The sequence below is a fragment of the Zootoca vivipara genome, chromosome 13, assembly GCF_965207765.1.
Source record: "Zootoca vivipara chromosome 13, rZooViv2.hap1.1, whole genome shotgun sequence".
In the NCBI taxonomy this organism is placed as follows: domain Eukaryota; kingdom Metazoa; phylum Chordata; class Lepidosauria; order Squamata; family Lacertidae; genus Zootoca; species Zootoca vivipara.
The window spans coordinates 6,949,668-6,964,535 of NC_142596.1; the positions used below are offsets into that span (position 1 = coordinate 6,949,668).

The 14,868-nt window shown below is 50.6% G+C and overlaps 1 protein-coding gene across 4 annotated transcripts in view; it reads right to left on the reverse strand.

Moving 5' to 3' along the window:
- The window catches only part of PIGB (phosphatidylinositol glycan anchor biosynthesis class B), a 15,604-nt gene extending 2,269 nt beyond the window's left edge, over positions 1–13,335 (reverse strand). For 2 of the 4 annotated variants that reach the window (XM_088657140.1, XM_035130825.3), the window contains exons 1-10: positions 11,604–13,335; positions 9,990–10,125; positions 9,010–9,127; positions 7,991–8,095; positions 7,728–7,861; positions 6,978–7,118; positions 6,606–6,657; positions 5,168–5,379; positions 3,310–3,374; positions 354–576 (exon numbers count right to left, since the gene is read on the reverse strand). In XM_088657140.1, the coding sequence (XP_088513266.1) occupies positions 354–576; positions 3,310–3,374; positions 5,168–5,379; positions 6,606–6,657; positions 6,978–7,118; positions 7,728–7,861; positions 7,991–8,095; positions 9,010–9,127; positions 9,990–10,125; positions 11,604–11,853 (1,436 nt within the window). In that variant the 5' untranslated portion in view covers positions 11,854–13,335. Of the gene's footprint in view, positions 1–353; positions 577–3,309; positions 3,375–5,167; positions 5,380–6,605; positions 6,658–6,977; positions 7,119–7,727; positions 7,862–7,990; positions 8,096–9,009; positions 9,178–9,989; positions 10,126–11,368 lie in introns of those variants that run through there. The other 2 variants (XM_035130826.3, XM_088657141.1) reach the window with 2 other exon arrangements.
- Between the last annotated feature and the right edge of the window lie 1,533 nt (positions 13,336–14,868).

The window sequence follows — 14,868 nt, forward strand, 5'->3', positions numbered from 1 at the left end:
TTGCCACACAGAGGCTTGATCATTGCAACCACAAAATCTCCACAGCTGTTCCTTTCTGTTCCCCTGACGTAACCCAGAAGGAGATGGAAGTATGCTAGTCCTGGAGCTGAGATCAACAGAAAGGAAAAAGCCAAAGAAAGAGGCAGAAGGGAAATGGCAGCTCCCCTGCCCCAATGCCTTTTGCCCTCCCAGTGTGATCCCAGGAGGGCTTTTGATGTGGTTCCTCCACTTTGGAGTCACCCTCTCCTGTCTCCTCTGAATTGCTCTGGCAGTAAAGGAGCAAAAAAGCTGCAGATTCCCATGCAGAGTGCCACCAGAACCTCACACACATAACACCCCCTGCTGGGTCTTACCTATAAAAAGGAGTTGAATGGCAGGGCATGAGCATTAAGACGGATGCCAGCTGCTCAGGAGAGTCAGCAGGAGTGCTGCAGAGGCCTTGCAGGTGGCCCATGACATCCAGGGTCCCACGCTGATGGACCAAGCCAGTGTAGAGGGCAGGCAGCAAGTTTGTCACCAGCAGGAAGGAGACGGCTGCTGCCTGCTGCCACCTTTTCAGCTGCTTAAGAGAATGCCCTATAGGGAGGAAGGGGGAGGGAGCAGAAAATGGAGCAGATGAATCTAGGGACTCGGGATCAGGGACCTCAGCAGTTCCACAGACTTCCAAACAGCAGCGTGGTGGGGCTTTCCTAACACCTAAAGCAGGCATCCCCAAACTGCGGCCCTCCAGATGTTTTCGCCTACAACTCCCATGATCCCTAGCTAATAGGACCAGTGGTCGAGGAAGATGGGAACCGTAGTCCAAAACACCTGGAGGGCCGAAGTTTGGGGATGCCTGCCCTAAAGCTTCCCCTGCAAAGACCCTTCCTCCTTTGGCACAGCCCTGAGGCTTCTCATCATTCAACTTCCCCTTCAGCTTGGCCTCCCTCCCTCTGACAGCTATTTCTATAAAGACTGCCCAGCCTTTGCTTTCATTCCTGCCTCAGAAAGAGCCCAAGCACTAAACTTGCCAGAAGCCAGAGCTGAATCTTTTTTAAAAAAACAACAACATTGTATGTAGAAGATGTACTTATTAATCAATGAGAGTGAAATAATGTGTCACTATTGGCAGTTTGCTTTTACTGTACACGGTTTTGATGATGTTAGCCAATTTGGACACAATGGCAGCATTTTCTTCATGCACTGACACACACAATCTCTGTATCAAACCATTTAAGATGCTCATTCCCTCTAGAAGAAGGGAGCAGTATTTCAAACTTCCCAAAGATGAGACACATTTTGGCACTAAAACTTCCACAACAGCAAGTTTTTCCTTTAGAGTGAACATTTAACAACACCATGAATCCAATTACAGTGGTGCCTCGCTAGACGAATGCCCTGCTAGACGAAAATTTCGCTTAACGAAAGGATTTTCTGATCGGAGGTTGCCTCGCTATACGACGAGGTTTTCTTGCGAAGCATGGCCATAAAAACCTCCGATCAGAAAATCAGGGCATTCATCTAGTGAAAGGGGAACCAGCTGTAGCAAGGGAAGAAGGCACCTGTAGCAAGGGAAGAATCCTTTGCCTTCTTCCCTTCTGCAGCTGGTTCCCCTTTGTGTTGCGCTGCAAGCGCTCCCCCGAACCCCGGGATCTGCACGCTCAGCAGCACGGGGAGAGGAACAATTTTGTTCCTCTCCCCCTGCCGCCGACAGCTTTGTCGGATCCGCGCTGTGTCAGGCAAGGTGAGGGGAAAGCGGAGTCTGCTCCCTCCCCCCACCCGACAGAGCCGGCATTTGGCGGCAACGGCACCTTCTCGGCGAAGGCAAGCGGGCGGGCTAGGTGTCCCCCCGCTTGCCTTCGCTAAGAAAGCCGGGCGCTCTTCTCCCCCCCCTGCCACGCACAGCAGGCAAGGGGCGCAGCTTTGGAGGTCTCTGAAGCCGTGTCCCATGCCAGGGAAGCCGTCCTCGGCCAAGGCAAGCGGGCGGACGGCTGTCCGCCCGCTTGCCTTAGCCAAGGAAGCAGTCTTCGAGGAAGCCTCGTCCGATCTGTGCTGTGGCTCCGCTTTCCCCTCACCCCGCTTTCCCCTCACCCCGACTGCCACAGCGTCCCCCGGAGCCGAAGTGCGGCGCTGTGGAGGCTTTTCGCCGTTTGCCTTCCCCGAGCCAAGGGGGAGGCAGACGGCGAAAAGCCCCCGGCCGCAGCACCGCACTTCGGCTCGGGCACTGGCTTGGCGGCGGTTGGGGAAAGGCGCAGGATCGTTCTTCGCCTTTCCCCCACCCCGCCCGACAGAGCCGGATCCGACAAAGCTTATGAAGCTTCGTCCGATCCTGCTCTGTCGTTGGCAGCAGCGGCGCTTGCTCTCTTGGCTCGGGAAAGGCAGGCAGTGCCTTCCCCGAGCCAAGAGAGCAAGCACCGCCGCCAGTCCCCGGGAGCCTATAGGAACACATTAATTGACTTTTAATGCATTCCTATGGGAAACGGTGCCTCGCTAGACAAAATTTCCGTAGAACGAATTGAGTCCTGGAACGAATTAATTTTGTCTAGCGAGGCACCACTGTATATTGACCAAACGGGACAAATGTAAGGTTATATGCAGGCAGGAAGAACCAACTGCACAAATACGATCTAGAATCAGTGTAATGTAGCAGCAAAAAGCCCTAATGCTATATTAGGCTGCATCAACAGAAGTATTGTGTCCAGAAATAATAGTACCACTCTATTCTGTCTTGCTCAGACCACACCTGGAATATGGTGTCCAGTTCTGGGCACCACAATTTAAAAAGGATATTGACGAGCTAAAATGTGTGCCGAAGAAGGCAACAAAGGTCATAAAGGTTCTGGAAACCAAAGCTGGGGAACAGTTGAGGGAGTTGGGTATGTTTAGCCTGGTAAAGAGGAAACTGAGAGGAGGTAAGATGGCCACCTTCAAATGGGCTGTCACATGGAGCAAACTTGTTTTCTCCTAGAGGGTAGGACCTGAACCAATGGCTTCAAGTTACAAGTACTTTAAAAGAATGGCCTCAAGTTACAAGAGATTTCAACTAAACATCAGGAAGAACTTTCTGATAGTAAGAGCTGTTTGGCAGAACGGACTTCTATGAGAAATGTTGGACTCTCCCTACTTGGAGTTTTTTAAAACAGAGATTGGCTGGCTATCTGTCATGTATTATTTGTTGTACAATTACTGTATGATCTAGTTGAGATTCCTGCATTGCAGGCCAGGGGTTGTACTAGATGACCCCCAGGGTACGTTCCAGCTCTACAATTCTATGATTCTATGAAACAGCAAACAGAAACATCATAATGTGTTTAAAATAAAAATGCTTACCACAGAACACCATGCAGATTGGCAGCACTGGGTAGATAAAGCGGAATTCTTTGTGGCTCAAGGTGCTGTAACACATCATGAAGGAGGTGTAAATGAAAAGATCTCGCTAGGCATCTTCCCAAGCCCAGGCCTCTTCCCCCAGGAAACTCTATCATCCTTAGTGCAGAAAAATCTGCCAAAGGTTCTCCAAAGTCACAGAAGCAGCCAGCTGATGGGAACACAGCCCAGTCCAAAGGCTCCCTTGAGGTGTGATGGAGGAGCCTGTCACCAACATGGGAAACACAGAGGACTACACTGTCCCAAAGCAAATTTTAAAAGTAAGATTCCTCAGCCACAGACCTGGGCTATATAGTGATATATCACCCAGGACCAGTATGAAGGGCAGACTGCGATGATGGCTTAACTCGGCGATATATCACACAAGCCAGTGGCAGGGTGGGGCTCCGTTAAAGTGCTCCCCCCACCCCAGCTGAGAGAGTCCCAATCCTGCCGCTTGCAAGCCGGCGCCGGGGTGCAGGCTCCATTAGACTCCCCTCTCCCGACCTGCCAAGGCCCCCGGGTGCTTGCTTCATCCGCCACTGCCTTGGGATAGGGGTCAGGCGGGTCAGATAGGCAGTGCCCCCCACACCTTGCAGAGTGGTGCAGAGGCTCCCTGATGCTGGTGCTAGGGTGGAGGCAGCCTTGCTTGGCTACCCTGCCCTCATCCATCCGGGAGGGTGAACTGCATCTTTTCTCCTAGGGTGGTCGTTCACCCCAGGAGGAAAGATGGAACCCACTCTCCCGGGTGAAGGAAGCAGCCGGGTCCAGCGCTGGCCATCAAACTCAGGCGGCCCCGCTCCACAAGGTGCAGATAGGGTGGCTATGCATCCCACGCCTTGCAGACTTCACCTGGGAGGGTGGGCTGCGTTTTTCCTTCTGTTTTTTTTTTCCTCCCGTCATTCGGCTTTATTTCTCACTCTTATCTCACAGTTCCTTTTTACCCACATTTTAAATCAACTTTGCTAACTCTGCATAGTCAATCATTTTCGTCTGCCATTCCTCAATCGTCGGTATCTCTTGTAGTTTCCATTTTTGAGCTAGTAAAGTCCTTGCCACGGTTGTGGCATACATAAATAGTCTCTGATCTCCTTTTGCTATTGCCTCTACCACTAGTCCCAATAGAAAAGCTTCAGGTTTTTTTCGGAAAGGTATACCTAAATAACTTTTTCAATTCATTATATATCATTTCCCAATTTCTTTTTACTTTTTTGCATGTCCACCACATATGATAAAATTCACCATCTTTATCTTTACATTTCCAGCATGACTTACTACTCATTCTATACATTTTAGCTAATTTTACTGGTGTTAGGTACCATCTATACATCATTTTCATTACATTTTCTTTCAAAGCGGTACATGCAGTAAATTTCAATGTTTGATTCCACAATTTCAACCACGCATCATATTCAATATTGTACCCAAAATCTCTTGCCCATTTTATCATCACATCTTTTGTCATTTCGTCTTTTGTAAACCACTCTAACAAAAGATTATACATTTTCGATAACAATTTCACTCTGCCTTCCAACAATTCTATTTGAAATTTGGACCTTTTATCTTCAAAACCTATTTTTCTATCATTTAACAATACATCATTTACATGGTGGTACTGCAACCATCCGGTCAAAACCTCTTTTATTTCTTCATATGGTTTTAATTTCCAACCTCTATCTGATTTCATCAAGATCTCCTCGTAGGTGGCCCTCCTCCCCTCCATGTTTATCTTTTTAACAGTTAACACCTCTACAGGCGAAATCCACCATGGGGTCTTTGGAAATACCTGGCACAGAGTTCTGTAGTGTGGAAGGAAGCCTACCTGTAAACAGCCAGCGTCCACAGCACCACCACCAGGAATATGCCATGCCTCTTTGATGCTTGGAAGCAGCCATGGAGAAAGAAGGGGAGGTGAGGGCCAAGGACCACAAGGAAGCCCTGGGTGAAGTACCAGTGCCACGGGTGGGATCCGTAGAAGGTGGCTACATTCTGCAGCACATTAAACTTCAAAAAGTTCAGTTGAACCAGGACCCACTGCAGGAGCAAAGAAGCAGCAAGCAAACAAGACGGGCTTTATTTATAACAGGAGAACTGTGGGAGGAGGGGGGAGGAGGGGTGTATTTGTCCTAACAATGCTTTTGTAAGCTTAGGGTGGCTTCCTCAACATGCCCCACTTCCAAGGGAATTGAAATCTGGAGCACCCAATCTATCAACACAGCCTAAGCATCTCTTAACTATCCCTGTCACTGATTAATTGCCAGAACTCTCCAAAGAGGACGTGGCTGGTGGAGATGGGGATGGGATACTCCATCCCTCTTTCGCCTGTTTGTTGGCAAAAAGAAAGAAAGTGCAACCTACTAAAGTCTGAGCGCTTGTGTTCAAGGCTGGATTACTGAACTGCTTTAAGTTGCTTATTCATTTTGCGCTCCTAAAGGAAAGAGAGAGAAAGAGAGAGGAGGAGATGAGAGGAAATGCCCACAGTCCAGGCAATCACCTGGATGCCCTTGTTGGCATGGTGTCAGCAGCTATACCAGAGGACAAGTGGGCAGAGCGTAAACAGCCAGATGTAAAAGCCACCCCCGCCCTGCTCCACTCTTCAGGAAGTAGCCAAGGGGGAAATGTCCCCTGCCTGCCCAGCTGCTGCCTTCCCTTGCAGTTCTCTGGCTTTTCTCATTTCAAGTCAGGGAAGGAGAGCAAGCCACAAGCGCTGCTCTCCAACTCTGCACATTCCTCAGCAAGAGCAGAGCCTGGCTGGGAAACTTCAGCCCGGCACTTTCCAGCCGGGCAAATTGCGCCACCATGAGTTTCCTATCTGACAGCCCAACAAATGCATTAGATAAAAAGCAGCCCAGCTGCTTAAACAGACAATCTCAAAGCCAGGATCACACTGTCGGCACAAGTTTCTATTTGCCTGAGCCACCCTGGCCACAGCTGGCAAGTACACAGGTCAGCCCTGATCCCACAAGTGCTGATATGCCTCGTGGAGCTGAGGGAGAGGAGCTGCCAGGTGGAGTGGCGATGGGGGGGCGGGGAGGGTGAAGACAGAAGTGAAACTCCCCTGTCTGGTGCATTACAGCTCTTCTGGAATCTGGGTGCAATAATCAAGCAGGAAGGGGAAATGCACCCCCTCATCCAAGCCTCCTGCAAGAATGGCAACAACCACAGGAAGGTGTGGCATCTGGTTAGGGAAAGTCTGTGGCACCATCTATAGGACAACTCACTGTAACTGATCTCAGAATGCTGAGTGAATGCCAACTTACCTTGCCAAAAAATACTCGGTCAGTAATTAAAGAGGATCCCAGAACGATCAATCTGTCAAGAAAGAACACACTGGAGAAAAGAGGGACCTCTTGGGGTGCACCCAGCAACTATCTTCCCTGGAGTCTCCCTTGTGGAGCAGGCCAAATCACCTCCCATGAAGAGTTCGGCTCCTACAGGCTCCTGGCACCGATTCACGGGCCTGCTCCACACTGCCCAAAGTGGGAGCTGCATCTCCTGGCCAGAGGAACAGTCCTTCTCCTGGCAAGCAAGCTGAGCCAGCTGCTCTGCACATCATTTGTGGCCTGGCTCTGCTCCTGCTATTTGGGGCACTCTAGCTCACCCAGGTCTAGATTCAGGAGAGACGCCCTTACCCCACTGGGAGGCAGCTGTGCAGGATGAGGTGCCGCTTCTGGGGCTCCTTCCAGAAGTGCCGGAGCAGCAAAGGCACCCACAGAATGAGAGCGGTTGGGCGAATCACAAACGAAAGAGCAACCAGGGTCAAGTAAGGGATGCTGGAAAGAAGAGGCAGCGGTGAGGGCAGAAACATTGGGGGGCAGCTTCAGCAAAGCCAGCCAGGCTGGTGTGGGAGCCTGGCCATGGGGGGGATGAGGAGGAGGGTTGCAGCCTGTTTCACAGCTATGGGGATGCCTTGGAAGGCAGCCCTGCTGCGTATAATGGGGCTTACACCCAGGTAAGTGTGTGGAGGACTGCAGTCTTTTATATAACATGTTGCTAACAAGGAAGAGGCAGACAGACAGATGTGAGAGCTTTTGCATTTATCTATACACAGCCCTGCTAATCCGGAGCTGGGCAATGCCTTAAAGCAAACCCATTCCTTTGCCTCTCAGGAAACAACACATTTGAAAAGGACAAGGGTGGTGTTTTTGCTTGAATGGCGAAAAGAGTGCTTGGTTACTGGATGACCCCCATTTACATACAAAGAAATAGCTAAACTGGGGGTGGAAATATGCTGTGTGAGGGGAAAGCCAAGCATAAGGAAGCTCAACAAGTGTGTGACATTTCCCCAAGCCAACCATTATAAACATTTTAATTACCGTAAGTGCCAGGGGTCTGCCCCAGCCCCTTTAGTGGCTATTAAAGACATCCATAGGTATTCTCACCTGCTCCCCTTTGTCTTGGTGCCTTCCAGGGGATAGTAGTAAAGAGCGAAAGTGGTGAGAACGGCTTCCATGGTGTTGGTGAGAGTTCTGGTACAACAGTACCATGTGAACCAGGAACACAACTGGCAAAAGTACTGAAAACAAGGTGGGAGGAGAAGAGTGTGGGATGAGGGAAAGAAGGATCACAAGGCAAGGCAAAGGATCAGGTGCTCATCACCCCCCAGCCGGCAGCCCAAGAAAGAGGGAGGCAGACAGGAACTCACCACCCACTTGGCCACCTCTGTGCCATCCAGTCGCTTCACCAAGGAGTACAACACCACGTCTGCCAACGCAGCCAGAAGGGCCTGTGCAATTCTAGGGAGCCAGATCTGTTAGGGTAGGAAGAGCACAAACCATTCCTGTCTGAGGAGGGATTACTCATGCATGGATGTGCTTGGTGAGGGAACACACAAGCCCCAATTAGGAAGATGACGCTTTCAAATCAACACAAACTTCATTTATTGATTGCTTTGCCACCCTTTAGGTTTCTGTTTTCTTCCTTCCTTCCTCAGTTGTTGCTGTAATGTGGCCTGTGTGCCTTAAGCACAATGTAAACTCACTTTCCTTCCCATGGACACCAGCAATAAAAGTGTGTGCAAAGGGGCTAAGGATAAAGAGGCCACACAAATCTGCTGAAGCTGTTGAGCCTTTTGCTGAATGGCAGTGAACTGGCCCCAAGGCTCAGATCTTGGCACAAAGCAGTGCCTTCCTGGTCCTGACCCCATGACTGAGGCCCCCTCAAAGAACCCCAGGTCCCATTCTTGCAAATACATCTCCAGGAATGTTGAAAGCCAGAGCAGGCAAGGCATGGGGCTCCTTCACTCCTAGCTCTCTCCTGCTCCCAGTTTGCACCATTAAACCCAAAAGTGCACGAGAAGGGTACCACTTGGCCTGAGAGAATTCTCTACCAGATCCTAACTCATTTTGCATGGTGCAGCCAGAAGCAGGGATGAGGAAAGCAAGAGACAGACTGACAGCAGACAACAGCCCCCCCAACTATCACTGCCCCCCACCATGCTAAAAGAGGGTGGCTGCTGCCTACCCTTCTCCATGTTACCACTGGACAATCCCCAACCCTCTTCCCACCAACTCTGGGTATTAGCCTGCATATCCTCAGCAAAGGCGCCATGAGATAAGCTACTGTGGGATGAAGCATTAGCATAACTAGATAGTTCCTGCCACAAAAGCAAAATGCTTAATGTGTTTCTGGCAGCAGCTGAATGACACCCAAGTCCACACTCACCAGCAGCTGAACATCATCCTTGTTAAGCAGGTGCAACACTTTATAAATGCTTGCAAACAGCAGAGGGTAGAGATGGCTCCGCAGACCTTCTGTCCACTCCCAGGTCAAATAGCCATAATTATTATCATTAAAGAAATCATAAAGAAAAGGCATGGAGCATGGTGTTCTGTGGCCAACCTCCAACGAACTCATCAAAATTCAACTAATGAAATATTTTAGGGCCTTTGACAATTTCCTTAATTACAACCCCCCCCCCACCTGCTGGAAAACTGAATCTTGTTCCACCCAAACCCACATCTCAGATGTGTCAAGAGTCATCCAGCTGGCACGTTCCTGTGGCAGGCAAGAGCCTTTTTCCAATACCAGTTTGCGTCTCAAGTTCCTTGTATCTCAGAGCATGCTGGAGGGAGAGGGAAAGGAATGGGCAGGACTTCAAGGAAACCATCCAAGCCCCACACCTGAGCTTCAGGGGCCTCTGCACTGCCTAACGCTTCATGACAACTGACAGTCAGAATGGCCCAGTTGTGACAATGTGATAAAATAAGAATCCTTCCAAGCCTGAACCTATACACTCCAGGCAGCCTACATGATGGTTCCTAGGCCTCTTCTAACAGGCTACCTTAACCCAGCCATAACATGCTCAACCACAGACTTGTTCCTTTACTTCATAAATTTACATCCCACTATCCCAGAATTCAAGGCTGCACACAGGTAGAGTTTCCAAAGAGGCTCTTATTCAGGCCCTGACCCAAGATGAAGTGATTTTTTTCAGCAAAGTAGATGCCCTAGGAGTGCAGGCAGCAAGCCACTCCTAGGACTGAACTTGGATTTACTCTCAAGTTGTGCAGCCCAACAAGACAGTCCAAAGCATGTTGACTTTATGGTGAAGCGAGTTCCATTCTGCTCAGTGGGACCTACTTCTGACCAGTCCTAACTAGGGAAAACTTTCACTTAAAAATTCACCACATAAAAAAGGATATTTGAAAACCATATGATGTGCAACTTCAAGTGACTGCCAATATTCATCTGGGACAAAGCTTGTCTGGACTAAGAAGCAGTTTAGTAGCCTCACCGTGATGGTAAACAAGCACAGATAAAGGTTTTCCCCAACAAGAGCTGGAAAAAAGCAGATGGGATTAACCTCATGCGCAGTGGGATTTTTTAAAGGTTATGTTATAATCAAATGCAAATAAATAAACCTTAGATACCTTCTGGGAGTCTTATTTCAATTATTGCCCTGCCTACGAAGCTGTGAATTGATTTCTTAGCATCACATAATCAAAGAATTGCAGGGTCTGAAATGACCAAAAGGGTCATCTAGTCCAACCCCCTACAATGTCTTTTGCCCAATGTGAGGCTTGAACCCATGCCCCTGAGATTAAGAGTCACATACTCTACCGACTGAGCTTTCCCTTAGTTTGTAGACAACTCTAAAACTGGCCTTTGCACCACAACCTTAGCAAAACAGAACCTTGATGGTGGGGGGGGGGGGAACCTTGACTTTTCTCTACATTAGAACTGATTGTCTTTTTTCTCTTTGAATGGGCTGAAACAAAAGAGGCTCTTCAGAGATGAATCTGCCGTCACATCTAGAGAGCTAAGTGAGCACTGAATCCTCCAGGCTCCTGAGTCCTGGAGTTTTCCCCACAAGGGTCACCTGCTAGGGCCCTGACTACCGGTAGCAATGCTACCTTTGCTAAACCAGGAAAGGCTGCAATAACCTGGGGCAGGTGGCCTCAAAGGGGGGGGGCAAGGGCAAAGTCTCCAGACTTCAACAGGTTTTTTTCAGCAGCCATCCCTTTAATGGTCTCAAAGGAGAATGGAAGTGCCTGAGAGACAGCTATGACTATACACAGCAAGATGCCACAGCTGCCCTTGCTATGCACTACTGGCCTTCCTCTGGCCAGCCACCAGGGCTTCGCTCTGGCCACAGATCTACAAAAGGAAAGCACCAAAGCCACCAGCTCCTGCCCATCAGGTGCCATGTGGCAGCAACAACGCTGTCATCTCCAAGGCATCTTGGTGCTGGAGGAGGCAGAGGCAGGAAGTGCAAAGGTCCTCCCTGCCCCCATTCAAGCACCGTGTAACCCAGCAGGAAGTTCTCTTGCACAAGGGCCACGGATGTGAATAGGCATCAGTGCAGCCTTGCGTGCCTCCCACGGAGTTTCTGCAAGAGATCTTCCCAAGGGATGGGGCCTCCTCACTGCCTTTTGAGGGACAAACATCCCAGGGGCCCAAGAGTCCCCCAATGGGTGGGAGGGAGGCTGGAAATGTGCTTCGTGCATGAAGTGGCCTCTCCCTCTGGCCCTGCAGGTGTTGGTCAAGGCAGCTCTGGGCATGGTCTGGGGCCTGGGCTCACAAGGCAGCGCTGGACGTGCACGCCGCCGGCTTCCTTCCTCCTCGGACGGGCCGCCCCCAAGCGTCACTCGGCCCCTGCGGGAAAGGGGCATCCATCTTGGAAAGGACCCCTTTTGCCCGCAGGATGCAGCCCTCCTGACTAGAGGCTTGGTTTGCTTATGCCTCTCCCAGCGAGCGGGCCGCTGTTACTTTGGCCTCACAACAGCCCCGCGAGGTGGACCACTGCCTCCTCTCACCCGCACCCCGCCCAGCGAGGGTCCCGGAAGGGGCGGGCCTGTACAGCGTCGACTTCCGCTTCCGCAGCCGTACCGGGAGGGTCCGCCTCCCGCCGCTGCCGTCGACCCCCCGCGCGGGTTCCATGGCGACGCCGGAGCGGCTCCAGGACGGCCACTTCCGCCTTCCTGGGGGTGGGGCGGGCAGCCTCCTCCGTCGGAGCGCATGCGCACCCAAAAGCCGACCGCTACTTCCTCCTTTGCGCAGGTGCATCTCGGCGCCCAGCAGCTGTTCTCGCGAGAAGTAGCGGGGCGAGAGCGCGTGTCCTCTGCCGCGGCTGCGACTATTGCGCGACTTCTGGCGCCTGGAGCCTCACCGGTTGAGCTGCTGCCTGAGGGAGAGTTGAGCCGCGGAGAGCGAGAGAGGCGACGCGGAGGCCATGCTGGGGCGGCGGAGCTTGTCCTTCGGGCAGCTGCTCCTGGCCACGGGGCTCGGCGTGGCGGGAGGCATCTACATCTACCAGCCCATCTTCCAAGGCGGCCCACGCGCGGGAGGCCCTGACCGGGACACGCCGCCGCCGCCGCCGCCGCCGCAGGAGGAGAAGCCGCCCCCCGGGACCCGCCTCGGCTGAGCCGGAGAGTGGCCTGCTTTCCCCCGCGGCCGCGACGAGGCTCCTTTCTTGCGCCCACCCCCACCCCACGATGGGAAGCCCACCCGGCGCACGGGCGCTGCCAAGAAACCCCTCCGAAGCGAAAGAGATGTGGACTGAAGGGAAGGCCTCTCGGCCTCCCTCTGAACGCCGCCGTTTCCCCACCCCGGTTCTCCTTCGACTTTAACACGTTTTCGCCTTTCGAGGAGTCAGCACCAGTTCAACTGACCCAGCGGTTGGGGGTTGACATTGCGGGAAAGGGGATTTTTTTTGTGGGGGCGGGGAGAGCTCAAAAAAAATGCGAAAAGAGCAGATGCCTAGCGCGTGTCACTTTAGGGGGTGAAACTGAATTTTTGCAAATTCATTCGGTGAGGAGTTTTAAAAATACGTTTTTGGGTGCGAAGGATTCAAATATGCTGCTATTTATGCGGTTGGGCAGCGTTTAGCTTGTTAAATCAACTTTTGATGAAGTCGATGAGCTGTTTTTGGAAAACCAAATAATTTTAATTTTACGTTCTGAAAATGACAGGTAATACCAAGTAATAATAAATAAATAAATAATGCTATTTACTGTATATGTAATAAAATGTCAAGTACTAGGCAATCATTTCTAATGATTCCTATGCAATTCTACACACGTTTGAGTTACCAAGCCAAACTAAATTATGTTAAAAGAAAGGACCTTTTGAATTCCCAAGTCATATTTTTTGAAAGTTGAAAAATTCAACGTGCCATAAGCCATGTGCAAGGGATCATCAGGAAAGGGGCTGAATATATACCTGCCAGCACAGTGCCAAACCACGACAGCCACAATTGTTGGAACAGCCAAGAACTGGGAGGTAGGTAGGTGATATCTTTGCTGCAGCTGTCACACTGTGAGAGACACCAGCAGCCACACAGTGAGGACATCCTCTGTATGGGACTGACATGGCTGGGATGCCGAAGAAAAAAAGGAGCAGAGACTTGAGTTGTTCAGCTAGTGACTGTTGTATCACTGCCCTTTAAATTGTTATTTGAATACATACCATAAGCTGCCTCAAGAACTTTGGTCAGTAGGCGAGATATAAATTCCTAAAAGAATAAAATAAAATAGACCTCTGGCAAGACAACACTTGGAATGCTGTGTGTCGTTTGGCTCACTTAAAAATGGATGTTGTGGAGTTGGAAAAGGTCAGAAATAGGGCAAATGGAATGACCAAGGCAGGGGATGCAGTGCCTCCCTTGTGAAGAAAGGTTGCAGCATTTGGGGCTTTTTTAGTTTGGAGAAAAGGAAAGAGGTGATGTGAGATTTATAAAATAATGCATGACACATAATTGAGTTTCTCTCATAACATTAGGACCCAGTGGCAGATTCAAGAAAACCAGAAGGAAGAACTGCTTCACATAATTAAGCTCACCATTTTTTATTATTAAATTTATATACTACTTTATCTTCCAAGGAGCTCAAGGTGATGCACATGGTTCTTCCCATTTCATCCTCACAACAACTCTCTGTGTGGTAGCTTGGGTTAATAGATGGTCACCCAGTAGTCTTAATACGCTAACCATTACACCACATTGGATGGTTTAAAAGAGGATTGGACAAATTCATGGAGAAGGCAGCCCTGTTTAGGGAAGCTTTAAATGTTTGACGGACTATTACATTTTAATATTTTGTTGGAAGCCACCCAGCCAGATGGGCAGGGTATAAATAAATTATTATTATTATTATTAGGCTATCAACAGCTACTACCCACAACAGCCATGTTCTACCTCCGCTGCCAGAGGTGGTATTTTGTATTCTCATTTTGTATTTTTTCTGTTGTGAAGCACCCTGGAATCTTTGGATGAAAGGTGGTATACAAATTTAGTAATTATAACAACAGCAACAGTATGCTGCTGAATGGCAGTTGCTTGGAACTGCAGGTGAAATAGTGTTGCTGTTGTGCTCAGATCCTGCCTTTCAGCTTCTTCAGATTTGGGGCATCTGGACTGGGTGGGCCCCTCTGGCCTGACCCTGATGCAGCCAGACTCTTTGGCTTCCCCTCCGGGCTAAAGTGAGCTGAACTCACAGTTGTGCATGGGGGGGGGGACTTTGGAGAGAGATCTTGGGAATCCTTGAGTGGCCGGCCGCCAGAGGGCACCAAAGCCGCAGGAGTTGTGGCAGCTGCTGCCTGGTTGAGACTGGATACAGAGCTGCTCTTGTAGAGCCTGTTGTAGCAAAACAAATCCAGGACCTTTGGGGGACACTTTAAGGGTGAGCAGATGATGGGCCTTGACCCAAGGAAGCCTTCACTCATCCTTCAGGCACTGCCTTGCGGGGGAGGGAAGCTTCAGCCTCTAAGTCAGTGTTTCTCAACCTTTTTTGGGCCACGGCACACTTATTCCGTCAAAAAAATCACACGGCACACCACCATTAAAAGACGGGGCAAATCCTGGGGGTTGGGAATGGGTGGGGGACTGAGGAATAGGGAGGATGAGGTTGGTGTACTTGCTGAGAGAGCCCTCGAGCACCGCCTCCGTCGTCCTGCCTGCCGCCAGCCCCCCGCTCCCTCCTGGGCTGGCCGCGGCTGAGCTAGGGCTGCTGCTGCCACCGCCACCTCCCTCTGGCCTCCCCGCTGGTGTAGCCGCCGTCGCTCCTTGGCGGCCCGAGAGCCCTC